Here is a 27,719-nt window from a genome sequence, read left to right on the forward strand (position 1 = left end):
GGGCAATAGGGAATTATTGAAGTGGTTTCCAGATATGGAGTAACCTAGTCAGTCAGACATGGGATTCAACAGTGGTGCAGTCCAAAGCCTCGGAGTTGCACAACTCCAGAGGGCACTGATAACACAGGAGACAAGGTAATGATGGTCCCCGAGTGGTGCAGAGTGGTGATCCTGGCTGTGGATGAACTGTCAGCAGCCAGAACTAGAAGAGAGTGAACTACTAATGATGAGGTTAGTATAATAATCCAGGCAGGAGAAGAGGAGAACCTGAGCTAGAGTAGCAGCTATAGAGAAAAGACAGATTTCAGAAATGTTTCAGAGGTAAATGCAGTAGAACCATGAGACAGGTAGAAGTCTAGAATGACTCCCACTCCTCTGTCTCATAGAGGATGGTAAAATAATACCCAGGTCAGTGACCACAGGAGGAGGGACCCATCTGAAGGGAGAGATGATGGATTAGGATTTGGACAAACTGGGTTTTTTCTGTTTTTGTTTTTTGTTTGAGACAGGGTCTCACTCCGTTGCCCAGGCTAGAGTACAGTGGCTTCATCATAGTTCACTGCAACCTCAAACTCCTGGGCTCAAGCAATCCTCCTGCGTCAGCCTACCAAGTAGCTGGGACTACAAGTGTGTGACACCATTCCTGGCTAATTTTTAAAATATTTTGTACAGGCCAGGTGTGGTGGCTCGCGCCTGTAATCCTAGCACTCCAGGAGGAGTTCAAAACCAGCCTGAGCAAGAGCGAGACCCTGTCTCTACTAAAAATAGTAAGAAATTAATTGGCCAAATAAAAATACATAGAAAAAATAAGCCGGGCATGGTGGTGCACACCAGTAGTCCCAGCTACTCGGGAGGCTGAGGCAGAAGGATTGCTTGAGACCAGGAGTTTGAGGTTGCTGTGAGGTAGGCTGATGCCACGGCACTCTAGCCTGGGCAACAGAGTAAGACTTGGCCTCAAAAAAAAGAAAAAGAAAAAAAAAATATATATATATATAAAGTAAAATATTTTGTAGAGATAGGGTCTTGCTATATTACCCAGGATGGTCTCAAACTCCTGGCCTCAAGTGATCCTCTTGCCTTGGCCTCCCAAAGTGCTAGGATTACACGTATGAGCCACCACATCTGGCCTGGACATGTTGACTCTGAAGTACCTAAGGAAATTTCTAGGCATCATTTGAACATATGACAGAAGGCTGGGCTATTAATAATATATTTGTGTGTTGACAGTATATATTCAGTAATTAAAGCCATGGAAGTGAATGGTGTGGCTGTTGGAGAAGATACACAATGAGAAGAAAGAAGGGCCTAGGACCAAACACTGGGGAATGAAGATGTTTAAGGTACAGGCTAAGAAAGAAGAGCCCCATAAAGGATTTTCTGAAAAGAAATTATTGAATAAGTGGTAAAAGAAACAAATGTCTTATGTCAGAATAACTAAGATAGGAATTTTAATAAAAAAGAAAGTGGTCAATAATATCCCATATCTCAAAAAGCAAGGAGGATGAGGACTAAAAAGTGGCCATTGAATCTGGCCATCATAAGGCCCTTGGTATCTTTGGAAAGAGCAGTTTTTGTGGAGTGGTAGAATAATGAACAACGGGCAATGGACAAGGACTTAGTGCAGAGTGAAGAAATACGAGTTCCGTAGCCAGGCAGAGAAAGAGAAAAGAGCATTGAAATCTACAATGGCAGGGATAGGAGGGAGAAGGGGTGGCTGAGTGGGAAGATTCAGGCCTTTGTCAATTATACTGCAAGCCTCTGTCTGTTAGAGAGGCAGGGTGGTGCAGTGGTTAGGAGTACAAGTTTGGATCCAGACTGCCTGCCTTTGTTTGCATCAAGCTTTGCTACTACTTACTAGCTGTGTAAACTTGGGCAAGTTACTTATTATCTTTATCCTCAGTTTCCTCATCCATAAAGGATAATTGTAACCACTTCTTCGGTTTTTGTGAGTGCTTAGAAGAGCATATAGTGAGCAATAAATAAATGTTAGTTCTCCATGTTATTACTGCCATCACCATCAGCATTGCTACATTTGTAAATTCTGGCTTATTCTCTCAATAAAACCTACTACTCTTCTTCTAGGACAGTGGTTTTCAAAGTGTGATTCAGGGACCTCTTGAGGGTCCCCAAAGCTCCCTCAGGGAGTCTGGGAGATCAAAACTATTTTCATAATATGACAACATGATTTGCCATTTTCGCTCTTATTCTTTCACAAGTGTATAGTACAGCAACATTTCTTGGTCACTGAATCTCACAAATGTGCTACTGTAGTTTTTGCTCACAAGCCCCTTTCTATGAGGGTCAGACATACTCTGGGCCTGAATGAGGAACACAATACCCTGTTCCCCATACCCTCATAATCTCTCTTGTACTTCTAATGAGTTCAAGTACCAAAAATATTTTCTTCACGATAGTTGTACTTCTGCCAGATTCTGAGCCTTAATTTAAGGTTAGCTGGGAGTCCTTATAGTCATTACCATTGTCATCATTATTCTAATCCTATATACATTCTGATCCCCAAAATAATTCTACGGAACATGTTATCTGGTTGTAGTTACCTATTGTTGTGTAGCAAATTACTCCCTAAACTTAGTGGCTCTAAACAATATTTATTATCTCACAGTTTCTGTGGGTTGGGATTCTAGGCTGATTTAGTTGGGTCTTCTGCTTCAGGGTCTTTCATAGGCTGCAATGAAGGTGCCAGCTGGGGTTTGTGGTCTTCTCAGGCCTCTACGGGGGAAGTATTTGCTTCCCAGCTCACTCACATTGTTGCTGGCAGGATTCGGTTCCTCACTGGCTGTTGACTGGAGGCCTTCTCCAGTTCCTTTCCACACTCTCTAAATGGCAGCTTGCTTCATCAAAGCATGCAAGCTAAGAGAGCAATAGAGAAAATCTAGTAAGAAGGAAGCCAGTCTTTTGTATCCTTATCATGGAAGTGGCATCCCATCACTTTTGGAGTATTTTATTTGTTAGAACCAAGTCACTAAGTTCAGCTCACATTCAAGGCAAGAGGATTACAGAAAGGCATCAATTTCAGGATCACTGAGGGTCATCTTGAAAGATACCTGCCATGCTCATTTTCCTTGATGGTAAAACTGAAACTCAATGAGATTTGGTATTTCAACCAAGGTCACTTAGCTAATAAATGGCAGAGCTAGATTTGAACTTAAATCTTTCTGATCCCAAAATGTGCCTTTAGCATTACATTGTATTTGTTATTGTGGCTATCATCCCTACTTAACTGCAGTTGTAGTAAGGGTAGGGGGAGCTTGTGTTCCCTATGGTGACAAAATGTTGGTAAATAGATTGATGGATGAATACATGATTCAATTAAAATAGTCCATATGTTGGGACTGTGCATACAGAAATTGCTAAACCAGGGTCTGAAATAAAAATCCAGGACTGTAAAACAGAACATGGGTCAAATTAAGAGAAGGGAGTAAAGGGGCAAGTCAGATACACTGTTAATCTCATGGAGTTATTCAAATTTCTTTTTCCTCCTGTGTGAAACATGGGCTTTCTGTTTTGGTTAGCAGAGACAAATCCTGTGTATTGCCAGAATCCAGACAGTAGAATGGCCAAGAATGCTCAAAAGGCATCCTGCACTTGATCTTAACCAAAAGGCTGAGAAGTGATCAAAAGGCATTCTGGGCCGGGTGTGGTGGCTCATGCCTGTAATCCTAGCACTCTGGGAGGCCGAGGTGGGTGGATTGCTTGAGGTCAGGAGTTCAACCAGCCTGAGAAAGAGCGAGACCCTGTCTATACTATAAATAGAAAGAAATTAATTGGCCAACTAATATATATAGAAAAAATTAGCCGGGCATGGTGGTGCATGCCTGTAGTCCCAGCTACTTGGGAGCCTGAGGCAGCAGGATTGCTTGAGCCCAGGAGTTTGAGGTTGCTGTGAGCTAGGCTTACGCCACAGCACTTGCTCTAGCCTGGGCAACAAAGCAAGACTCTGTCTCAAAAAAGAAAAGGCATTCTGAATAAAGCTATATCAATGCCCCACCTGAAATGTATTTTTTTTCCCTTAGAGATGAAGTGTCATTATGTTGCGCAAGCTAGAGTGCAGTGGCTATCACAGGCGTGATCATTGTGCACTGCAACTTCAAACTCCTAGGTTCAAGCAATCTTCCTGCCTTAGCTTCCTGAGTAGCTGGGACTACAAGTGTGTGCCACCATGCCTGCTGAAAATGCATTTAACCTATGTACTTTCATGTATTTGACCCAGAAAATTCTAATCTGTACACTATGGATGCTAAAATAGAAAAAAAAAAAAGGTAGCCGCCAAAATATTCACCCAAAAAGAGTTGGAAGGAATAAAAAATTTCATATAAATTTGGATATTTGGATTATGCATTTACCTCATAATAATTAGGTTATTCATATATTAAAATATTACCTGTAAAAAGTAACATTTATAATAAACCTGATTTTATTGGTGGATAATTTTGACATATATTTTGTCCAGGTAGTTATGCAGTTCTTGCTTTTTACTGAACCTCTGTAAAATGCTTTCAGATATGACGTTATGCTAAGGTTTCGGTTTTTTTTTTTTTTTTTTTTTTTTGAGACAGAGTCTTGCTTTGTTGCCCAGGCTAGAGTGAGTGCCATGGCGTCAGCCTAGCTCACAGCAACCTCAAACTCCTGGGCTCAAGCAATCCTGCTGCCTCAGCCTCCCGAGTAGCTGGAACTACAGGCATGCACCACCATGCTAGGCTAATTTTTTCTATATATATTAGTTGGCCAATTAATTTCTTTCTATTTATAGTAGAGATGGGGTCTCGCTCTTGGTGAGGCTGGTTTCGAACTCCTGACCTCGAGCAATCCACCCACCTTGGTCTTCCAGAGTGCTAGGATTACAAGCATGAGCCACCGCACCTGGCCAATGTCATGCTAAGGAAAGGGGATTGACTTCCACCACTTTTACCAGTTAAGTAAGACCTTACTGAGAAACAGTCGCTGGACCCAACACTTTCGTTCTTCTCCTGTACATTTAGATTTTATTTTCTGGTCAAGGTCTTGTAGAAAGTATGACTGAAAAACTGAGCAGAAGCAGTAAAAGTGCAGCCCCTTGTCTGAAGGGGAGGAAACTAATGGTCAAGAAGTCTCTAGTCTATAATTGTAATATTTCCACTTAGAGCTGGACAGAAAGAATTAACCCATTTTACAATCATCACAAAGAATCCTTTCTGAAAAGTGGGAATGGGATTAATAATACTCCTGAAAATATAAATTTTTAAGCTTTCTATTGACTAGATAAGTGTAATGTAAGCATCTGACCTAGAGAACAGTCACCTAGCAGTGATCCTAGCCTTTGTTGTTTTCCTGAAACATCCCCAAGTCTGAGCCTAATGTTAGTTGAGCAATCCCTCCATGGCCTGGGTACCTGCAGACATAAATGTAGTGGCTGAGCCATGGGATCTAACTATCAGACTCTCCTATTCTACTTTCTAGTTCTGTTAATTCAGTAAGGAAACTTATTGAAAGTTATCAGTGAGGGCCTACGTCTCCAGAAAATCGTGCACTTATGAAAACATTTAGATACCTCTGTAAGATCCTGTAAGCCTGCTGACATTATAGTACTATTTGGAAGGTTAGTCTTTAGAGGGGGAGAGCTGAAGGTGACTATCAGTATAGGCTTAAGCATTATATAAGTGGTGGCTTTATGACAGTTGAGACGTGTATTTAAAAAATTTTTCAATTGTCAAAGAGGAATATTTTTTTCTGAAAATTTTGCTTAAGTGCCCAGGATGTTACTATTTATAAGATTAGGTAGGCCATTTGTTGTTGTCAAGTAACATTTATAAATGTTGAGCAAGACTCCTTTAGCTATAAAACCATGCTAACCTCTCCAGGACATTCATTCCTCAACTCTTTGCTGACAGTACACAAGTTATCATATAGCCTGCATGGGAGTGTGAGGTACAGTTCTATTTTCAGCTCACCCTCTGGCTGGCTCTATAACCTTGGGAAAATCACTTCTAGGCCCTGTGCCACAGACCTGCTTTCTGTAAATTAGGGCTGGTTAGTAATTCTCCTCTGGCCAAGTCAGTGGAAGTCATAAAGTCTGGAGTTGGGCAATTAAGAAATCCAAAACGCTCACTCAGAGTGCCATTTACACATTCACTCTTCTGAACTTTTCTCACATACCAGCCTTCTTGTGCATTTCATCATATTTTCTGCTCTAGTAACACTTCGACATAGAACACATTAGAACAATTTTCCTACATTTTTGGATACCTAACTAAACTCCAGTCTTACTGCTAAGAAGGAGTGGGTATAAACTGTTACATCTTACATATTCATTTCCATTTCTCCCATCCACCACACAGCTGCATTTGACATCACTTCCACTGGATTTTGCTGAGGTAAGGGGCTTAACCAGGATCCATTCATTTTGATTTAGTCAGTGGACAGAGATCAATATTGTTAGGACAAAGGGGAACTTTTTAAAAACTCATATATTTAAGCCTCTCACAAACTTAAAACATCTACATTTACATCATGTCATCTTCTTATCCTTATGTAAGGCAAATGACAGCTAGAGCCTCCCTTCCCTTTGCAATCTAAGTAAGATCACCCCAAACATCCAATTTGGACAGCCCTTCTCAAGATTACCAGTAATTCCTGAGGGGCTTCTTTCTTCTTTCCACCCCTGAATCCCTACTACTCTGTGTGCTGTCTTTTCATTGTTCCAACTGCTTCAAGGTCAGCCTCTTCCTCAGTTTTTTTTTTTTTTTTTTTTTTTTTTGAGACAGAGTCTCACTTTGTTGCCCAGGCTAGAGTGAGTGCCATGGCGTCAGCCTAGCTCACAGCAACCTCAAACTCCTGGCTCAAGCAATCCTCCTGCCTCAGCCTCCCAAGTAGCTGGGACTACAGGCATGCGCCACCATGCCCGGCTAATTTTTTGTATATATTAGTTGGCCAATTAATTTCTTTCTATTTATAGTAGAGACGGGGTCTCGCTCTTGCTCAGGCTGGTTTTAAACTCCTGACCTCGAGCAATCCGCCCGCCTCGGCCTCCCAGAGAGCTAGGATTACAGGCGTGATCTTCCTCAGTTTTTACAAAACCCCATGAACACAAAGTTTTAGCAAGATATTAAGATTTGGGAAGATAACTTTAAACTTATGTATTAGACACTCTTGTTCTTTAAAAAGCCCATTTTCCCACTCTGTCACCAGAAAGTCCCCATTAGCCCTTCATTCTGTGCACTACCCAGAAACTTCTCTTTTCCTCCTTACTTGTCTCTCCCATCCCCTCTGTGCCTGGCCCATCTCTTCTCACCACTCTATTCTCCTCTCTTTGGGGAGCAAAACTAAATTTCATCTCATGGTTTCAGGCAAAGCAGTTTTTCCTTGCGTAGCCAAGGCTTCTGCTCATACCCATATTTGTCTATTGTATACCTGAAACAGCTTATCAGGGTATTTTCTTAAACAAAGACAGTTTTTTTCCCCTAAGAAGAATAAAGGTACCATTTACTACTATTAATAAATTTCTTCCTCATATACTCAGCAATGTACACTTACTTATGTACACTCATCAGGGTTTACATTCAGGGGTCCTCAAACTATGGCCTGTGGGCCACATGTGGCCTGCAGAGGACATTTATCCAGCCCACCAGGTGTTTTTTGCCACCACTGCCTGTCCTGCTTAGCAGCTGACTTGTCCTGGGCCCACAGTGCACATGTGTGGAATGTGCATAGTATTTCTTTTTTCTTTTCTTTTCTTTCTTTTTTTTTTGAGACAGAGTCTCACTCTGTTGTCTGGGCTAGAGTGCTGTGATGTTGGCCTAGCTCACAGTAACCTCGAACTCCTGGCTCAAGCGATCCTTCTGCCTCAGCCTCCTGAGTAGCTGGGACTACAGGCATGTGACACCATGCCTGGCTCGTTTTTTCTATATATATTTTTAGTTGGCCAATTAACTTCTTCTATTTATAGTCGAGACGGGGTCTCGCTCTTGCTCAGGTTGGTCTTGAACTCCTGACCTTGAGTGACCCTCCCACCTCGGCCTCCCAGAGTGGTAGGATTACAGGCGTGAGCCACTGCGCCCAGCCAGCATAATGTTTTTAGCGTTCATCCATGTTATAACATGTAACAGTATTTCAGCCCTTTATATTGTTGAATAATGTTCCATTCTATGGATATATCCCATTGCTTTATCCATTCATCTGTTGATGGGCATGTGGGTTGTCTCTACTTTTTGCCCATGTTCAATAATGCTGATGTAAATATTCATATACAAATTTTTGTGTGGACATATGTTTCACTTCTCTTGGGTATATACAAAAGAGTGCAGTTGCTGGGTCATATGGTAAACTCTATGTTTAACTGTTTGAGTAATTACCAACAGAATGTTTTCCAAAGTGGCTGTACCATTTTACATTCCTACCAGCAGTGTATGAGGGTTCCAATTTCTCCACATCCTTGCTGTATTAGTTTGCTAGGGCTGCCAAAACAATATACCACAGACTGAGTGGTTTAAACATCAGAAATTTTCTCACAGTTCTGGAGACTAAAAGGCTAAGCTCAAGGTATCAGCAGGTTTGGTTTCTCCCAAGATCTCTGTCTTTGTCTTACAGATGGCCATCTTCTCACTGTGTCCCCACATTGCCTTTTCTCTGTATGCATATCCCTGGTGTTTCTTCCTCCTCTTACAGGATGAAACACCAGTCATATTGGACTAGGACCTAAGCCTTATGAACTCATTTAACCTTAATTACCTATCTGAAGGCCCTATCTCCAAATACAGTCACATTGGAGGTTAGAGCTTTAACATATTAATTTTAGAGGGATACAATTCAGTCTACAACACCACACTAGTTATTATCTCTCTTTTTGATTATATCCATCCTAGTGGGTGTGAAGTGGTATCTCATTATGGTCTTTTTTTTTTTTTTTTGAGACAGAGTCTCGCTTTCTTGCCTAGGCTAGAGTGAGTGCCGTGGCGTCAGCCTAGCTCACAGCAACCTCAAACTCCTGGGCTCAAGCGATCCTGCTGCCTCAGCCTCCCGAGTAGCTGGGACTACAGGCACGAGCCACCATGCCCGGCTGATTTTTATATTATATATATTAGTTGGCCAATTAATTTCTTTCTATTTTTTATGGTAGAGACGGGGTCTCGCTCAGGCTGGTTTTGAACTCCTGACCTTGAGCAATCCGCCCACCTCGGCCTCCCAGAGTGCTAGGATTACAGGCGTGAGCCACCGCGCCCGGCCTCATTATGGTCTTGATTTGCATTTCCCTGATGGTTGCTAAGATTGAGCACCTTTCATGTGCTTATTAGCATTTGTATATGTTCTTTGGAGAACTACTTATATCCTTTGCCTTTATTTAATTTCTTTGTCACAACACATTTTATTACTATTGTAGATTGTTTGCGTTATATAATATATTACATACTATAGCCATAAAGATATCAAACAGACTAGAAGCAACCATTGGAGATTTCTTTTTGAATCTTGGGGATAGTGACAGACTTTCTAAGAAAGATTAAAAACAAAAAAATCCCTAAAACTTCAAAAAATTAATGTGACTATATGAAAATAAAAAATAATTGACTGGAAAAAATACAGTAAACAAAGCCAAAAGGCAAGGCAGGTGAAAGATAAGAAACTTAATTCACAATGGACTCATTTCATTATTTTATGCATATGTATACACAGTATTCTACAGTTTCATAAAAGACCAATAAATGAATAGAAAAATGGGCAAAGATGAGCAGATCACAGAAAACTTAAAAATTAAGTTTGATAACATACTATATAGAGAGATGTGTTGAAATAGTCACTCTGATAAATTGCTATGGGAGCAAAAACTGAAACAAACTGTACAGAGAGCAATTTGGCAACATATATCAGAATTCTTAAAGTCCCTACCTTACAATCCAGCATTCAACACCAAAGCACTTAGTGCCCTAGACATACATTTTCTCAAATGCCAAATGGCTATAAATAAGAATACTGACCTTAGCATTGTTTGTAATAGCAGAAGAACAGAAACAACTTGAAACAACAACATGATGGAATATTATACGTTCATTATAAAGAAAGAAAGCCATTCAAGATACAGTGGTAAGCAAAGAAAAGTGGCAAAAAAATGTGTAAAGTACACACATTGGTGTGTATATAGTGTGCACATATGTATAAATTTTTTTAACACTCAGAATGTCTTTGAAAGGAGATGTATAAAACTGATTAACAGTAGTAGCCTAAGAGAAAAGAAAACTGAGGGAAGTGGGGGCAGTGGAAGATGGAACTTTCTTTTCACTGAATATATTTTTGATGCAACTGAAATTTTTAACCATGTCACACATATTACCTAGTTATCTATAAGAAAAAAGGAAAAGAAAGTAACGAGTGGCTTGCTATACACTGTGAATCACGGCCACCAGAATTCCAGGGTAACAAGCCTTTTAGTTCACTCCCGGCCACAATCTCCTCGCCCCTCCCCCGCCCCATATCACATGACTGTTAATATTGGAATGTCCTTAGTTACCTGTTTCCATATCTGCTCATCCACCGGAATGACTGGGAGACCCTCGAAGGTAGGGGCTGTTTCTCATTCCCGTGTGCCCCCAAGCACTGTGGCTGGCCCTCAATAGGTGTTCTGTAAACAGCAGACGCAGAAGTATTTGTCTGAAAAAGGAGACAAAGACCCCGCAAAATCAGAAGTGCGTCCCGAAGGTCTTAGACTTCACAGATCTTTTATTTGAGGTACGTGCTCAAACGGGCTCTTTTATTTGAGGAACTCCCGGCGGGCGGGCGGGCGCGCGCTGAGCCCGCAGAGCCCGCAGAGCCCGCAGCGTCGCTCGGCCGCTGGGCCAGGTGGGCGGTGCGCGCGCTCCGCCCCGCCCCCGGCTTCCCGCGCTCCGCGCCCATTGGCTGGCCTCCGGGGTGCGCGGGCCCAGTCGCACGGAGCCCTGCGCCCTGGGGCCCAAGGGGCGGCGTGCGGGCGTGCGAGGTGCGCGGGGAGCTGCGCCGCTGCTGTGCGCGCCGTTGGCGATGCCGCGGGACCGCGTTGCTGCGGGGACTGCCACCCCGGCGGCAGCCTGGGCCGAGGCGCCCAGCCCCGTCTCCGCGACTGCTGGGGCGCCGGGGGTTTCTGACCCACTGAAGTGGTGAGCGCTGCCTTTGCCCCCGTGCTTCCCACCCTCGCCCGTGCTCGGGGCAGCCGGCAGTGGGTGGGCAGGAAGGAGCGGGCCGGCGGGGCGCCGCGTCGCGGGGGTCGGGTCCAGATTCCCCCGGTGGCTGGCCCTCCCGGGTGTGCCTGTCTTTAGTGCCTAACGAGTTGCATGTGCGGTTGTGCCAGGCGGTCCGCCAAGAGCCGCGGTCCGCCCGGCGGGGCGGGCGGCCTCCCGGGCACTTGCTTCATGCCGGGCCCGGCGGTCCCGGCAGCGCTTCCTGCGAGTCGGGGTCGGCTCGGTCCGGGGAGAGCACACTGCACGGTGCTTTGGAGGGGGGCCGAGTTGAGGGATCGCAGCATAGCTTCTGTGTCGGTTAACTAGCTCGGATGAGCTCGAGCTCTTTTCGAAAATTGCTCTTGTAAAAATTACGTTGTAGAATTGCATAATATGCTCTGGCTCATCCAAAAATTGTTTTTCGATGTTAGGGTAGTCATTTAAATGCAACATTGGTCCTCCCCCCCCCAAATAATAACTTTTGAGCTTTTTAAAATTTGACTGTAATAGATTTTTTTCATTAAAGAAAATTTCTCAGAGTACAAAAAAAAGTAGCCATGCATAGTGTTTTGAAGTACCAACTTTGAAGGATTATTTTTGCTTTTCCGCTTTGCTTAGGCGTGCTTTCACCGGCAGCCACGTACCCAGGTTCCAGATTTTGGAATGGCGAATGGCGTGAGCCCCCCCCCCCCCCCCCCCCCGGCCGCCATCCACTTAGCCGAGGGAACTCGGCCGCGGGCTCAGGCTGTCCCCCAGCGCGCGGGGCTGTCCTGCTGGCCCGGCTGCTGGGATGTTCCGAGAGTCACAAGGGACACTGCTCACGTCCCCGTCTGCGGGCACTTCATAGCAGCAGCAGCTCTTTTCACCCTTCTGGCCTGAGTCTCCCTCCAGTTCTCCGGAGGAGCAGAGTGATTCAGTGAATTGCTCGTAGTGCAACCGAACACCAGTACTGCACTGTATGCGCTTTCCCGGTCTTCGTGGCGTGTGTGTGAGTTGATGTGTGCCAGGAGTGGAGTGAATGGTAGACATTTGCAGAAGCCGAACGCTCTGGTGTTATGTCATCGGCCTTGGCGCTGGTTTCCAAGTCCAAGTTCTGGTGACATTGTTTCAGCTTGCTTTGCCCTTTCCCAGGCCCCTGGGTTAATTTAAGTGGAAAAGGAGCGCCTACTTCTTATCTTGCAAGGATAGGAAAAGGGATTGCTGGCTTGAGAAAAAGCTGCCGCTTTCTGAGGTTCAAAAGATTATGGATTTTTTAAAAATGAGGGCATATTGGGGAATTGTAGAATGCTGTAATTATTGTTCTTACTAGGGTGTTGGAAAATACAAATGCTGTATTTTATTCAGTAATTAGGAAAAGCTTAAGGACTTTAAATGCACCGCTGGAATTGCCAATGCTACTGTGAATTCTCTTGTAAAATCAAAAGGCACCTCTAAATTATCCTTTCTGTAAATCTTTAGGATAAGCTTAAAGGATTTGGGTATCATTTTGCAGTCCCTAGTTGTCTGGATTGTTAGTGTCTTCTTATTCAAATTTTAAGTGTATTCTAGGAAGGGGAGTTGTAAAATGTGTTTTCTTACCTTTTGCATGTGGGGACGTTTTATGGTGGCAAGCAAAACTTAGTATGGCTTATGGGTATAGAATGGTTTAAAGAATTTGTGGAGGATTGCTCTTTTTAAAAAAATAATGTGCATTGTGCTCATTATGATTTGTAGAATTGTATATGGTATGCTATATCTCATCCAAAATAATTTTCCATGTGGGGGTAATCATTTCAATGCAATATTGACACTTTTGTTGCCTAAATAATAAGTTTTGAGTCTCTTATTTTATGGTAATACACTATCTTTTATTGCAGAAATGTCGCAAAATACAGAAAAATTAAAAACCATACCTAGTGTTTTTAGTCATCAGTTTTGAAAGATTATTTTTCTCCCAGTTTGCTTAGTATTGTTTTCATCCACAACTACATGTCCAGCTTCCAAATCTGGAATGGTGTTAATAGTGTCAAATATGCAATTTGGGGGTTAAGTTGGTGGGAGGCCTTATAGGTTGTATTAAAATTTTAATTTTTCTCCACTGAAATGTCAGTACTATCAGAAACTATCATGGCATTTCTCCTTCTAGAAATGGATGTTATGATAAGATGCTGTAGTAATTTTTCAATATTATGACTATTAATGTTAAACGCTTTTATTTTTTATTGGCATTAAATTGAAAGGCTTTGAGAATTTGAAGATTTTTTTAAAAAGAGATTTTAAAAAAGATTTATCACCTATAAAACAAGAATAAGGGCCGGGCGTGGTGGCTCACACTTGTAATCCTAGCACTCTGGGAGGCCGAGGCAGGCGGATTGCTCAAGGGCAGGAGTTCAAAACCAGCCTGAGCGAGACCCTGTCTCTACTATAAAAATAGAAAGAAATTAATTGGCCAACAAATATATATATATAAATTAGCCGGGCATGGTGGCGCGTGCCTGTAGTCTCAGCTACTCGGGAGGCTGAGGCAGGAGGATTGCTTGAGCCCAGGAGTTTGAGGTTGCTGTGAGCTAGGCTGACGCCATGGCACTCACTCTAGCCTGGGCAACAAAGCGAGACTCTGTCTCAAAAAAAAAAAAAAAAAAAAAAAAAAAAAACAAGAATAAGATGCTATGGAAAGAAACCATCAGAGAACAAGAAAGAGCTCTATGAAATTAAAAACATGATAGTTAAAATGGAATTCTGAATAGAAGGACTAGAAGATAAAGTTTTCTAGGTTTGGTGCATAGCTATTGTCCTAGGACTTTCCTTCACCCTTCTCCTGGTTTGGATCCTCTGCTACCTAAATCTTGGTTTGGTTTACTCATATTGCTGAAGCACTTAGTCCAGTTGCTTTCTATGAAGAGATAAAATTCTAAGTTCTTGCATGTCTCAAAAATATCTTTATTCTACCTTTTTACGGTTTGGCTGAGTATAAAGTCTGGGTTTTTCCTCAGAATTTTAAAGATTTAATTCTAGTATGTCTGCTATTAGTATTGCCGTTAAGGAATTTGACATCAGCAAATTCCTCATTCCTTTATAAATGGGAACTTTCTGAAAGCTTTTTAGTATTATCTTCTCTTTGGTATTCTGAAATTTTACAATTATGTGTTCTTGGTGTGATTCTTTTTTTCATTGATTGTGCTCAGCACTTGGGTCCTTTCAACCTGACACCCTCCCCTTTGGGTGGTGAAATAGTGAGATTTATTTTGGTAATTTCCTCTTTTCCATATATTCTCTTCTCCTTCAGTTGAATTTTGGACCGCTTAGATCAATCCTTTAATTTTTTTAGCATCTCTTCTCTATTTTCCATCTCTCTTTTAATTTTTTTCAGCTTCCGTGGACAATTTTTTCAACTCTTCTAAGCCCTTGTATTCAGTATTTCATTTTGGTCATCATATTTTAAATTTGTAGAGCTTTTTCTTGTCCTCTGATTGCTTCTTTTCATAGCCTCGTGCTCTTATTTTATGAGTGCAATATATTTTCTTACTTTTTTAGGTACTAATTGTAGTTTTTGTTTTTAGAGTTTCTTTTTTTTTTTTTTTGAGACAGAGTCTCGCTTTGTTGGCTAGAGTGAGTGCCGTGACGTCAACCTAGCTCACAGCAACCTCAAACTCCTGGGCTCAAGCAATCCTTCTGCCTCAGCCTCCCGAGTAGCTGGGACTACAAGCTTGCACCACCACGCTCGGCTAATTTTTTCTATATATATTAGTTGGCCAATTAATTTCTTTCAATTTATAGTATAGATGGGGTCTCGCTCTTGCTCAGGCTGATTTCGAACTCCTGACCTGGAGCAATCTGCCCGCCTCAGCCTGCCAGAGTGCTAGAATTATAGGCATGAGCCACCACTCTCGGCCTCTCTTTGACTTTTCATTTTCTTCAAGGAGAAGCTTCCAGTCCTCTGCAGTGTAGGATATAATCCTGGAAGCAGGGCCAGCAAAAGGGAACGTTTGAGAGTCCCTGAGACCACCCTCTGGGTCAGTGATTCACTATGACTTACAGGACTTAGCGTATAGTTGTACTCACAGCTATTTCTTATTACAGGGCAAGGATGTAAAGCAAACTTGATAAAGGGAAAAGGTGCATGGGGTGGAGTGTATAGGAAAACAGGTACAAGCTTCTAAGAGGGGTTCTATAGGATGTACTTAATAGTTATGACCACATGTATAAAGTTTGTCTACCAGGGAAGCTCATTAGAGACTCAGTGCCCAAGGGTTTTTAATGGGGGCTGGTTACATAGGCATCTTTTGCCTAACATGTACCAAAACTCCAGACTTCTAGAAGGAAAACAGATATTTAGTATAAACCACATTGTATGAACAATGTTTAGACACAGTGAGCCATTCTTACCAGTTAGGGAATGGTGGGAACCTGCCTGAAATAAAAGTTCCGAGGCACTAGCCATGAGCCAGCCTTGCCAGTAGGACTTTCAAAGGATAGTAGTCTCAGGCCTGCTATGTGAACTCTTTTTTGCACAGGGACCAAGGGCCCCATAGTTTAATGTATAGGCTTTCACCTAACCATCTGCCTCATAGCTTATTCTTGCCCTCTACTGGTACCTGTGGAAATCAGAGCCTCCCTCTGCTATGGGGCTGACAAAGTCACCTAGCTGCAACAGAATGGGAGAGAGACCCTGGGAAAAGGTGTATCCAGACCTTTTGTATGGGTAAACTGTGACCAGATGAATTGTTCTCAAAGTGTGGACTGGGGACTCCTGAGACCCTTTTCATAATAATACTGGTGTGCTATTTGCATTTTCTCAAAGGTGAACGATATTGCAGTAGGCTGAAGGCAGACTTGTAAAGCAATGCCACTCTTCTCACTAATTTTTAAGAACATTTAAAAATTTTTAATTATTAACATTATGGGTACATAATAGATATATATCTTTATAAGATATATGTGATGTTTTGATAAAGGCATATAATGTGAATTAATCAAATCAGGGTAATTGGTGTATCCATCACCTCAGGCATTTATATTTATCATTTTTTTGTGTTAAGAACATTCCAATTCCACCTTTTAGTTACTTTAAAATATACCATAACTTATTGTTGATTATAGTCACTTTGTTGTGCTATCAAATATTGTTCATTCTATCCAACTAACAATATTTTTGTACCAATTAACCATCCCACTTTATCCCTCACTCCATGCTACTCTGGTAACCATCATTCTACTCTAGTCTCCATGAGATTAATTGTTCTTAATATCTAGCTTTCATATATGAGTGAGAACATGCAAGATTTGTCTTTCTGTGCTTTGCATATGTCTTTTTTTAAGGCAAAGGTCAGATAATAAAGAAAATTTTATGCCATGTTAAAGAATTTTTCAGTTCTAAGGCAATCAAAAGCCATTGAAGCAACCTATTTTTTTAATTTTAATTTCAAAGTATTATGGGCGTACAAGTGTTTTTGGTTACATGGATCCCTTTTGTGATACTTGAATCAGGGCTATAAGTGTACCCGTCACCCAGATAGTGTTCATTGTACCAGTTAGGGAGATTTTTCTCCCATCTCCTCCTCCCTTCTCCCTACTGCTTGATTTCCATTAAGTTTTACTTCCCTCTGTGCACATGTGTGCTCATTGGTTAGTTCCAATTTAATAGTGAGTACATGTGGTGTTTGTGTTTGTTTTTCCATTCTTTAGATACTTTACTTAGGATAATGGTCTCTGGTACCATCCAAATTGTTGCAAAAGGTATTAAGTCATTCTTCGTGGCTGAGTAGTATTTCATGGTATACATATACCACATTTTGTTTATCCACTCATGAATTATTGGCATTTGGGTTGATTCCACATCTTTGCAATTGTGAATTTTGCTGCTGTAAACATTTGAGTACAGGTGTCTTTTTGGTAAAATGACTTCATTTCCTTTGGGTAAAGACCCAGTAGTGGGATTGCTGGGTTGAATGCTAGGTCTAGTTTTAGTTCTATGGGGGATTTCCGTACTGTTTTCCATAGGGGTATACTAATTTGTAGTCCCACCAACAGTGTATAAGGATTCCTTTCTGTCCGCATCCATGCCAGCATCTGTTATTTTTGGATTTTTTAATAAAAGCCATTCTAATTGGGGTTAGGTGATATGTCATTGTGGTTTTGATTTGCATTTTCCTGATGATTGGTGATATTGAGCATTTTTTCATATGTATGTTGGCCATTTGTCTTATTTTCTTTTGAAAAGCTTCTGTTCATGTCTTTTGCCCACTTTTTAATGGAGTTGCTTGTTATTTCTTACTGATTTGGCTGAGTTCTTTGTAGATTCTGGTTAGTTGCCCTTTATTGGATGTATAGTTTGTGAATATTTTCTTCCATTCAGTAGGTTGTCTATTCGCTCTGTTAATTATTCCCTTGGCTGTGTGGAATGTTTTTAATTTAATCAATTCCCATTTATTTATTTGGCTTATTTCACTTAACATAATGTTCTCTAGTTCCATCCATGTTGCCGCAAGTGGCAGGATTTCATTCTTTTTGTGGCTATATAATATTTCATTGTGCATATGTACACAATTTCTTTATCCATTTATCTATGTATAGACACTTAGGTTGATTCCAAATCATGGCTATTGTGAATACTGCTATAATAAACATGGGAGTGCAGATATCTTTTTGATATACTGAATTCGCCTCCTTTGGATATATACCTAACAGTGGGATTGCTGGATCATATGGTATTTCTATTTTTAGTCTTTTTGAGGAATCTCCATACTGTTCTCCATAGTGGTTGCACTAATTTGCATTCCCACCATCAATGTATGAGGGTCCCCCTTCTCTATATCCTCACTATTTGTTATTGCCTGTGTTTTTGACAGGCATTTGCCTGTCATTTTAACTGGGGTAAAATGATACCTCATTGTAGTTTTGACTTGCATTTCTCTGATAACGAATGATGTTGAGCATTTTTTCATATACCTTTTGGCCATTTGTATGCCTTCTTTTTTTTTCCTCTGAGACAGGATCTCCCTCTTGCCTGGATTAGACTAGTGTACAGTGGCATCATCATAGCTCACTTCCAATTCCTGGGTTCATGTGACCATTCTGCCTTAGCCTCTCAAGTAGCTGGTACTACAGGTGTGCACCACTATGCTCAGCTAAATTTTAAATTTTTTTGTAGAGCTAGAGTCTTGCTGTGGTCAGGCTGGCCTCAAACTCCTAGGCTCAAGTGATCCTCCCACCCCTGCCTCCCAAAGTGCTAGGATTATAGGCATGAGCCACTGCAACTGGCCTGTATGTCTTCTTTTGAGAAATATCTGTTCAAATCCTTAGCGCATTTTTTAATCAAATTATTTGATTTTTCCTGTTGACTTAGAGAGCTACTTATATATTCTAGTTATTAATCCCTTGTCAGAGAGTAGTTTGCAAATATTCTCTCCCATTTTATGGGTAATCTCTTTACTTTGTTGATTGTTTCCTTTGTTGTGCAGAAGCTTTTTCGCTTGATGTGATCTGTTTGTCCAATTTTGCTTTGGTTGCCTGTGCTTTGAGGGTATTTACTCAAGAAGTCCTTGCCCATGGCCAGGCACAGTGGCTCACACATGTAATCCTAGCCTTCTGGGAGGCCATGGCTGGAGGATCATTTGAGCTCAGGAGTTCAAAACCAGCCTGAGCAAGAGTGAGACCCTGCCTCTACTAAAAATGGAAAGAAATTAATTGGCCAACTAAAAATATATAGAAAAAATGATCCGGGCATGGTGGTGTATGCCTGTAGTCCCAGCTACTCGGGAGGCTGAGGCAGGAGGATTGCTTGAACCCAGGAGTTTGAGGTTGCTGTGAGCTAGGTTGATGCACCATAGCTGGGGCAAGAGAGTGAGATTGTCTCAAAAAAAAAAAAAAATCAATTGTATATAATGTGCACCATAGCTAGTATATAGAAAAGATATAATAGAGTTTATTTTTGAATGGGAATTAAATAAAGGACATCACTATGATGTATAGTTATTTATTTGGTTTAAAAATATCTCCTGGCATTAATACCTTATATAAATGGTAAGTTCCTAAAGCAGTGCCTTTTTTTTTAGAGCATAAATTATGTTTCTCAAGGAGAAACAAACATATATATATAAATATAATCCAAAACACTATTTCATAGCATATTGAAGATATGGCTGAGATTTAAAAGGCAAGTTATATTACAAATTTAAATTATTTATGGTATTTTCAATTTAAGCTAATGAAAACATATATATAGATAATATCACATGGCAATTTTTGTGGTGTCTGAACATTTTTTGTTTGTTTGTTTGTTTGTTTTGTTTTTTCAATGAAGTAGTGTTTTAAAGCAAAGATGGTGTCTAAACATTTTAATAGGTTGAAGAACTTTTGGATTTATTGCCCATGAAAGGGCCAATATCAAATAACTCATTTATATGTACTTAGAAAAGCCTGTTAAAATTTAGTGAAAATGGGTAAAAATTTATTAGCTTGATTATAGATAGCCCTCCTAGAGTAGTAACTAGTCGGGGTTAACATTGGATATGTTGATGACATTTGAAAAGGAAGAGAGAGGAACTTAATCTGTTAAATCCACATTTTAGTAGGAATAATTTCAGGCCAAAAGCTTAAAAATGCAACCAATATAGTAATTATGACCATGAACTAGATACTGATACTTGAATATCAGGTGCTCAAGGCTTTGCATGATTAATAGTGTGCACAACTTGCTAAGTCTCCTATGTGTAGGTTAGGGCCAAATGTAACTTTTTGAACTATTAAAAGAAATCAACCTGTACATACCATACAAAGGGAAATCTTTGCCTCAGTTTACCTGTGAAGAATGGCTCAGAGATTTGGCATTTTTGGTTTATATTTTAACCCATTCAAATACTGCAAATATTTCTTTACAGAAATACTTATAAGAAGTGCCATACTTATGAGATTCAGTTCTCTCATTTCTAGTAAATATATGTTTTTAGCAAAAAAATATTTTTTGGTAAGGAATAATCTGGATCACTTGGACATTCCGAAACTGGTTTTCAGAAATAAAAATTATGGCCTTAATTTCATTCCCAAAATGATGGAATTTAAGACTGAATTTCAAGGAAGGCTCTTTGATTTTATACTTTATGAAAATGAACTAGCATTTCTCAATAACAACAATATGGATGGATAGCTACAAGTGAAAATACTAAAAACTAAACATTATACCTTCAAAGCAGCAGAATTCTACAAATACCCTTGGAGTAATTACCCTAAATTCAAAAATCAATATGCAAAAAATTTATCTTTGGATGTATTTAAGTGCGTGTAGTTAAGAAGAGTTGTTTTTGCATGTGAAACTCAATTTAAAAAAATATTGCTCTTAGTTTAAGAATTCAGGACTGAATTCTCTATTATACATTGCCTGCAGTTCTAACTATAGCAGCTCACATTGACATGTGGGTAAAGGGGAAAAGGTATGAAGATCTTGGTTTTAGATCAAAGATGTTATAAGCTATAAGAAAAATTTAACAATTAAGTTTTCCTGTTTTTTAATTTGAATATTTTTCTATTTCAAATTTTAATCTCTAACATCATAAATGCCTGTGTTGCATGCCTAAATAATTGTTCATTAAAAATAATCTTTGATTCTATTTCTGGCATTTGAATTTACTTTTATCTTGGTCACTTTATTTATTTAGGTTATCAGTTTGGCCCCTGTAGATATTTGAGTTTATGACCCTTGCCTTAGGTGGAAAGTAAAAATCTTAGCTATATCCTTGGACAAGATGCCTATGAAAATATGGTGATCACATTGTTCTAATTAATTTTATACCACTTTTCCTTACTTAGACACTAAATATTTTTTCATGGTGGCAGTTTAGGATATGAACATGGAAAATTCCTGCTTTCTTATTTCAACATTGTAAATACATAGTAGACCGCCCAATCCCAATATCAAGTAACAAGATTTTTTCCCTTCCCCTTTCTCTTACCCTCTGCAGAATCTTCATTGAGAATTTCCTGTGAAAGTTTCAAGGCAAACCATTAAAAATAACACCCATAAGCTTTGATAGGATCAATGACTCCACCTAGACTCTGTTTAGACATGTAATTCTGTTTAGCTATGAAGAGTTGAGGTGAGGCAGCAGAGTGTGCATTGTATTTTATAATAACTCCTGAGTTTCTGTTGTTGCATCACTGAAATCTTCGGTCTTAAAACAGATGTCTGCAGCCTATGAGAAGCTGCCTTGTGCTCCCTCTCCCTGGCAGTGCTATCCTCTCCCTGGCTCGGATGCAGCCATGACTCTGCCTTCTCAATTGCTTGCTGTGTGTTGCCTTTTCATAGAATTATAGACCTTAATCTAGTAAGGCTTTTGACTACAGGGAAAAAAATTTTTTTCTAAAGTTCCCCAACTAGCCCCAAGGAAACAGAGAAAAAGAGGAAGACATTGGAAATTTTTTTCTAAATCTTAAATAATTTGTAGATACTGAATTATCGCTATTAATATATTCACATTTCTCCTTGCTCCCTTTTAATCCTTCTTTAGGGTCAGATAGGTATACTGGGAGTTATGTTTTTTTTTTTTTTGAGACAGAGTCTCACTTTGTTGCCCAGGCTAGAGTGAGTGCCATGGTGTCAGCCTAGCTTACAGCAACCTCAAACTCCTGGGCTCAAGCAATCCTGCTGCCTCAGCCTCCCGAGTAGCTGGGACTACAGGCATGTGCCACCATGTCCGGCTAATTTTTTCTATATATATTCGTTGGCCAATTAATTTCTTTCTAGTAGAGATGGGGGTCTCACTCTTGCTCAGGCTGGTTTCGAACTCCTGACCTCGAGCAATCTGCCCGCCTAGGTCTCCCAGAGTGCTAGGATTACAGGCGTGAGCCACCGCGCCTGGCCGGGAGTTATGTTTTTGAATACTCTCTTGAGTGGTTCTCAAAATGTGTTTTCTGGACTAGCAGTTCCCAGTATCACCTGAGAACTTGTTGGAAATGCAATATCTGGGGTCCCATCCCAAACCTACGTACATCCCAGAAAGAGAAACTCTTTTGAAGAGTAGGGTGGATGGCATCCTGTGTTTTAACAAAGCCTTTGGGTGATTCTGATATATGCTGAAGTTTGAGGACTGCTGCTCTTTATAAGTTGAATTATACCTATGTTGGATTTGTTTTTGGAAACCTATAAAAGTCCCCAAACTCCTTCAGCATCTTCCTGCTTTCCTCTTATTGTTTTAGGGTTGGGATAAAGTGTAAACCTGTGTATAGCTGAGACTTTGTGATAGTTATAGTCAGGTGACTGCCTTGAGCAAAAACTAATTGTTGAGGTTATGGCTGAGATAGAAGTGCTTTGGCACTTCCAGAAAAGTCAGTTGGCTGTGGCATCCTAGGAACTATCGATCTGAGGGGAACCTATATTTTGAGACATGGTCAAGAGCAGTTATTCGCATCTTGGTTACTTAATGTAAGTAATCCACTGGAGGAAAAAAAAAATGTATGAGTATATATCATGCAGGTTAATTTTTTTTTTATTGTGGCAAAATATACATAGCATAAAAGTTACCATTTTAATCATTTTTTAAGTGTACCGTTCAGGGGCATTAAATACATTGACATGTTGTGCAACCATCGCCACTATCCATCTCTAGAACTTTTCCATCATCCCAAACTGAAACTTTGTGCCCATTAAGTAATAACTCCCCATTCCCTACACCTTCCAGTCTCTGGTAATCAGAATTCTACTAGGCACCTCATATAAGTGGAATCATGTAACATTTATCTTTTTGTGCCTGGCTTGTTTCACTTAGCATAATATCTTCAAGGTTCATCTATGTTGTAGCATGTATCAGAATCTCATTTTTTAAGGCAGAAAAATATGCCATTATGTGTATATCTCTACCTGTAGATAGATGCACCACGTTTTGTTTTTACATTCATTCATCACTGGACATTTGAGTCATTTCCACCTTTTGGCTGTTGTAAATAATGCTGCTATGAACCTGATCTGTTTAAGTACCTACTTTCAGTTCCTTTGGGTATATACCTGGAAGTGGAATTGCTAGATCATATGATAATTCTTTCTATTTAGTTTTTAAGGAGCTGCCATACTGTTTTCTACAGTGGCTGCACCATTTTACATACTTAGCAGCAATGTACAAGTGTTCCAATTTCTCCACATTCTCACCAACACTTGTTATTTTCTGTTTTTGGAATTTTTAGAAAAATAATAGCCATTCTAGTTAGTGATGTTGAGCATATTTTCATGCACTTACTGGTTATCTGTATTAAAGATTTCTATTCCAGTCCTTTGCCTGTTTTTTAGTTGGAGTATTTCATTTTTTTTTGTTTTTGAGTTCTTTATATATTCTGGATATTAATTCCTTATCAGATATGCTATTTGCAAATATTTTCTTCCATTCTGTGGTTTGCCTTTTACTCTGTTAATACTGTCCATTGATGCACAAAAGTTTTAAATTTTGATGGAGTCTAATTTATATATTTTTTCTTTTGTTGCCTGTGCTTTGGTGTCATATCCAAGAAATCATTGCCAAATCCAATGTCGTGAAACTTTTGCCCTGTGTTTTGTTCTAAGAGTTTTATAGTTTCAGCTCTATGTTTAGGTCTTTGACCCATTTTGATTTAGTTTTTGTATATGTAGTAAGGGAAGGGATTCACCTTCATTCTTTTGCATGTGTATATTCAGTTTCTCCACACTATTTGTTGAAAAAACTGTCCTTTCCCTAGTAAACAATCTTTGCATCCTTGTTGAAAATAATTTGACTCTATATGGGAGGGTTTATTTGTAGCCTCTGTTCTATTCCCACTGGTCTATATGTTTGTCTTTATGCCAATATCACATTGTGGGTTTTGGGGGTTTTGTGTTTGTTTGGAGTTAGGGTCTCAGTTGCCTGGGCTAGAGTACAGTAGTGTCATCATATTCTCACTGCAACCTCAAACTAAAAGGCTCAAGAGATCTTCCTGCCTTAGGCTCCCAAGTAACTGAGACTAAAGGTGTGAGCCATTGCACCTGGATAATTTCTAAAATTTTTTGTAGAAATAGAGTCTTGCTATGTTGCCTAGGCTGGTCTTGAACTCCTGGCCTCAAGGGAGCCTTCTGCCTGGCCTCTGAAAGTGCTAGGATTATAGGTATGAGGCTGGTATGCCCAGCCTCACATTGTTTTTATTTATTTATTTTAATTTTTTGAATTTTTATTTATTTATTTATTTTTGAGACAGAGTCTCATTTTGTTGCCCAGGCTAGAGTGAGTGCCGTGGCATCAGCCTAGCTCACAGCAAAACTCAATCTCCTGGGCTCAAGCAATCCTTCCGCCTCAGCCTCCTGAGTAGCTGGGACTACAGGCATGCGCCACCATGCCCTGGTAATTTTTTCTATATATATTTTTAGTTGGTCAATTAATTTCTTTCTATCTTTGGTAGAGATGGAGTCTTGCTCAGGCTGGTTTCAAACTCCTGACCTTGAGCGATCCATCTGCCTCGGCCTCCCAGAGTGCTAGGATTACAGGCGCTGAGCCTGGCCACATTGTTTTTAATTACTGTAGCTTTCTAATAAGTTTTGAAATCAGGCAGTGTGAATCTTCCAACATTGTTCTTGTTTTTCAAGATTGTGTTGGCTATTCAGGGTCCCTTGAGATCCCATATGAATTCCTAGTATTTTGGATGTTGTTATCTTGAACGGATGATGAATTTCACCAAGTAAACTTTTTTGCATCAACTGAGATAATCATTTAGTTTTGTTCCTCCGATTCATTTTATGAAGTTAATATTACACTAGTATTACTAAAACTAGACAATGAATACAAAAAAATGTACAGAGCAATATTCTTCATGAATATAGATGCAAAAATCCTTAACAAAATATATAATTCAGCAAGATGTGAAGAGAAGTATACACCATAACCAAGTGGGATTTATTCTGAGGATGCAGGGCAGGTATTAATATTTGAAAATTATTCAGTATAATCCACCATATTAACAGAGTAAAAAAGAAAAATTACATTGTCAATACACTAGTCTATTTAGAAAAGCATTTGACAAAATTTAGCACCCATTTATGATTTTTTAAAAAACCTCAAAAAAAATAGAATTTTTTCAACTTGATAGAGTTATCTACAAAAAACCCTGCAGCTGGCCGGGCGCGGTGGCTCACGCCTGTAATCCTAGCTCTTGGAGGCCGAGGCGGGCGGATTGCTCAAGGTCAGGAGTTCAAAACCAGCCTGAGCAAGAGCGAGACCCTGTCTCTACTATAAATAGAAAGAAATTAATTGGCCAACTGATATATATATAAAAAAAATTAGCCGGGCATGGTGGCTCATGCCTGTAGTCCCAGCTACTCGGGAGGCTGAGGCAGAAGGATCGCTCGAGCCCAGGAGTTTGAGGTTGCTGTGAGCTAGGCTGACGCCACGGCACTCACTCTAGCCTGGACAACAAAGCGAGACTCTGTCTCAAAAAAAAACAAAAACAAAAACAAAAAACCCTGCAGCTAACATTATACTTAATGTCAAAGACTGAAAGCTTTCTTCTTGAGATCACAAACGAGGATAGTACTGGAAGTTCTAGCCTGTATAGTAAGGCACAAAAATAATAAAAGGCATATATACAGATGAGAAAGGAAGAAATAAATCTGTCCCTATTTGCAGATGACCTAATTGTTTTCATAGAAAATCCCAAAGAATTGATTCAGCAATCCCACTTCTAGGTATTTACCAAAAAGATTTGAAATCAGTATGTCCAAGAAATGTCTGCACTCCTATGTTCATTGTAGCACTATTCACAATAGCTTGACTGGATAAAGAAAATGCGGTATATATATATATACAATGGAATACTGTGAAGCTTTAAAAAGAAGGAAATTCTGTTGTTTGCTACAACATGGATGTCTGGCCTTAAGCCATTAAATGCCAGTTGCTCCCAAGTTACTAGGGTCATCCAAAGAACCGCCACTACAGATCTTCAAACATCAGTGGGTGGGGTGGGGTTTAGGAGCATACTGCTTTAGGTTGAAAACACGAGAGAAAGAAAAAAAAACAATAAATAATATAGGGTCATAGAGACAGCTAAGTGAAGAATTACCACAATTGACAACCTAGTATTTAGGATTGGTTGCACTTGAATAAGGAATTTAAGGGATTTTCAAGGATTATTTTGACTATAAGCAAGGCAGAAAAGCAGGTAAGATGGTTGCTCTTAAGTTCTATCTGGAGTTTAAGTTGGGCTCTCAGTTGCTAACACCGGGGAGCTACCAGGAAGCAGATGTGTGCTTGAAGAACTCATCAGGCTCACCCTCACCCTGAAGTGTTCTCCCGGGACCCACACTTGACTTACCCAGTGCCAGGCTGTCCCTCCCAGTGCCAGGCTGTCCCTCCCTCCCAGTGGGGCAGAAGGGGAAGCACCAGCGCTCAGGTGAAGAAAGTCACTAACTTAAGAATTACGATTTGACTTAATGAATTACTGTACAAGACTAAGGAAACCCAGAATGAATTCAACATAAAGAACTGTCTTGAGACTATCATAAGGGTGAAAAGTCACATGGACTTCCCCTCATCAGGGGCTTGGTGGGACAGCTTTGTTTAGAAAGCTTTTGGGCATGGCCAGTCTTGGTTTGGTACTTAAGTAGTAGATTGAATTGACTCTGGTTTTGGTCACCACATTTAAACAATAATGTAAATGAATTCAGGAGTCCACAGAAGGTGACCAAAATTATCAAAAGCAGGCAAAATGTCAGCCCTAGGGTTGGCATTTGTTCCTGCAGGCCAGCCCAGATTCTTTCGAAGCTTTCAGTAGCGGTACCATAAAGGACCACAAGATGGCGACAGAACTCTAAACTATTTAATATCTTTTTATTAAGGTAGATTTGGAAGAGATCAGTTGTTCCCTAATGAAAATGAGGAAAAGGAAATTTAAGTATGTCTATATTTCAAAACTTATGGAATGATCAGAATACTTTCTGTGGCAAGTTTTGCAGTGCTTCCTTATTATGTAAAGGATTTGATACATGTTAATGTGTGATATTGGTAAATGAATTATATATTTCTCTCTTTGGCTCTAGCAGACATCAGTATTGCCTCGCTTAGCTTTCTGCTCTCCTTTTCTCTCTTTTCTGCCATCTTTCTTTCTGTCCCCATCCACCAAGACTGCATAATAAGAGAAAGGCCGGTTGCAGGAGCTCACGCCTGTAATCCTAGCACTCTGGGAGGCCAAGGTGGGAGGATCATTTGAGCTCAGGAGTTCAAGACCAGCCTGAGCAAGAGCAAGATCCATCTCTACTAAAAATAGAAAGAAATTAGCTGGACAACTAAAAATATGTAGAAAAATTAGCTGGGCATGGTGGTACATGTCTGTAGTCCCAGTTACTCGGGAGGCTAAGGCAGGAGGATCACTTGAGCCCAGGAGTTTGAGGTTGCTGTGAGCGAGGCTGATGCCACAGCACTCACTCTAGCCCGAGAAACAAAGTGAGACTCTGTCTAAATAAATAAATAAATAGATTTGAGAAAGGCACTCCAACATAGTGGTTGAGGGCATGGATTCTAGGTCTACTGCTAGAGTTCAAATAGAGACGGCCAGACTAACTAATTGGATGACATTCAACAA

At 40.2% G+C, this 27,719-nt stretch overlaps 2 protein-coding genes across 8 annotated transcripts in view; one reads left to right on the forward strand and one right to left on the reverse strand.

Moving 5' to 3' along the window:
• Positions 1–10,822, reverse strand: part of PAIP2B (poly(A) binding protein interacting protein 2B) — an 81,573-nt gene extending 70,751 nt beyond the window's left edge. For both annotated transcript variants that reach the window (XM_012750173.2, XM_012750172.3), the window contains exon 1: positions 10,499–10,822. In XM_012750173.2, coding sequence (XP_012605627.1) covers positions 10,499–10,508 — 10 coding nt within the window. In that variant the 5' untranslated portion in view covers positions 10,509–10,822. The remainder of the gene's footprint in view (positions 1–10,498) is intronic.
• A 121-nt stretch (positions 10,823–10,943) lies between these two features.
• ZNF638 (zinc finger protein 638) overlaps positions 10,944–27,719 on the forward strand; it is a 121,970-nt gene continuing 105,194 nt past the window's right edge. For all 6 annotated transcript variants that reach the window (XM_012750062.2, XM_012750066.2, XM_012750065.2 and 3 more), the window contains exon 1: positions 10,944–11,120. In XM_012750062.2, coding sequence (XP_012605516.2) covers positions 11,005–11,120 — 116 coding nt within the window. In that variant the 5' untranslated portion in view covers positions 10,944–11,004. The remainder of the gene's footprint in view (positions 11,121–27,719) is intronic.

This window comes from Microcebus murinus, chromosome 3 (assembly GCF_040939455.1).
Source record: "Microcebus murinus isolate Inina chromosome 3, M.murinus_Inina_mat1.0, whole genome shotgun sequence".
NCBI classification, from domain to species: Eukaryota; Metazoa; Chordata; class Mammalia; order Primates; family Cheirogaleidae; genus Microcebus; species Microcebus murinus.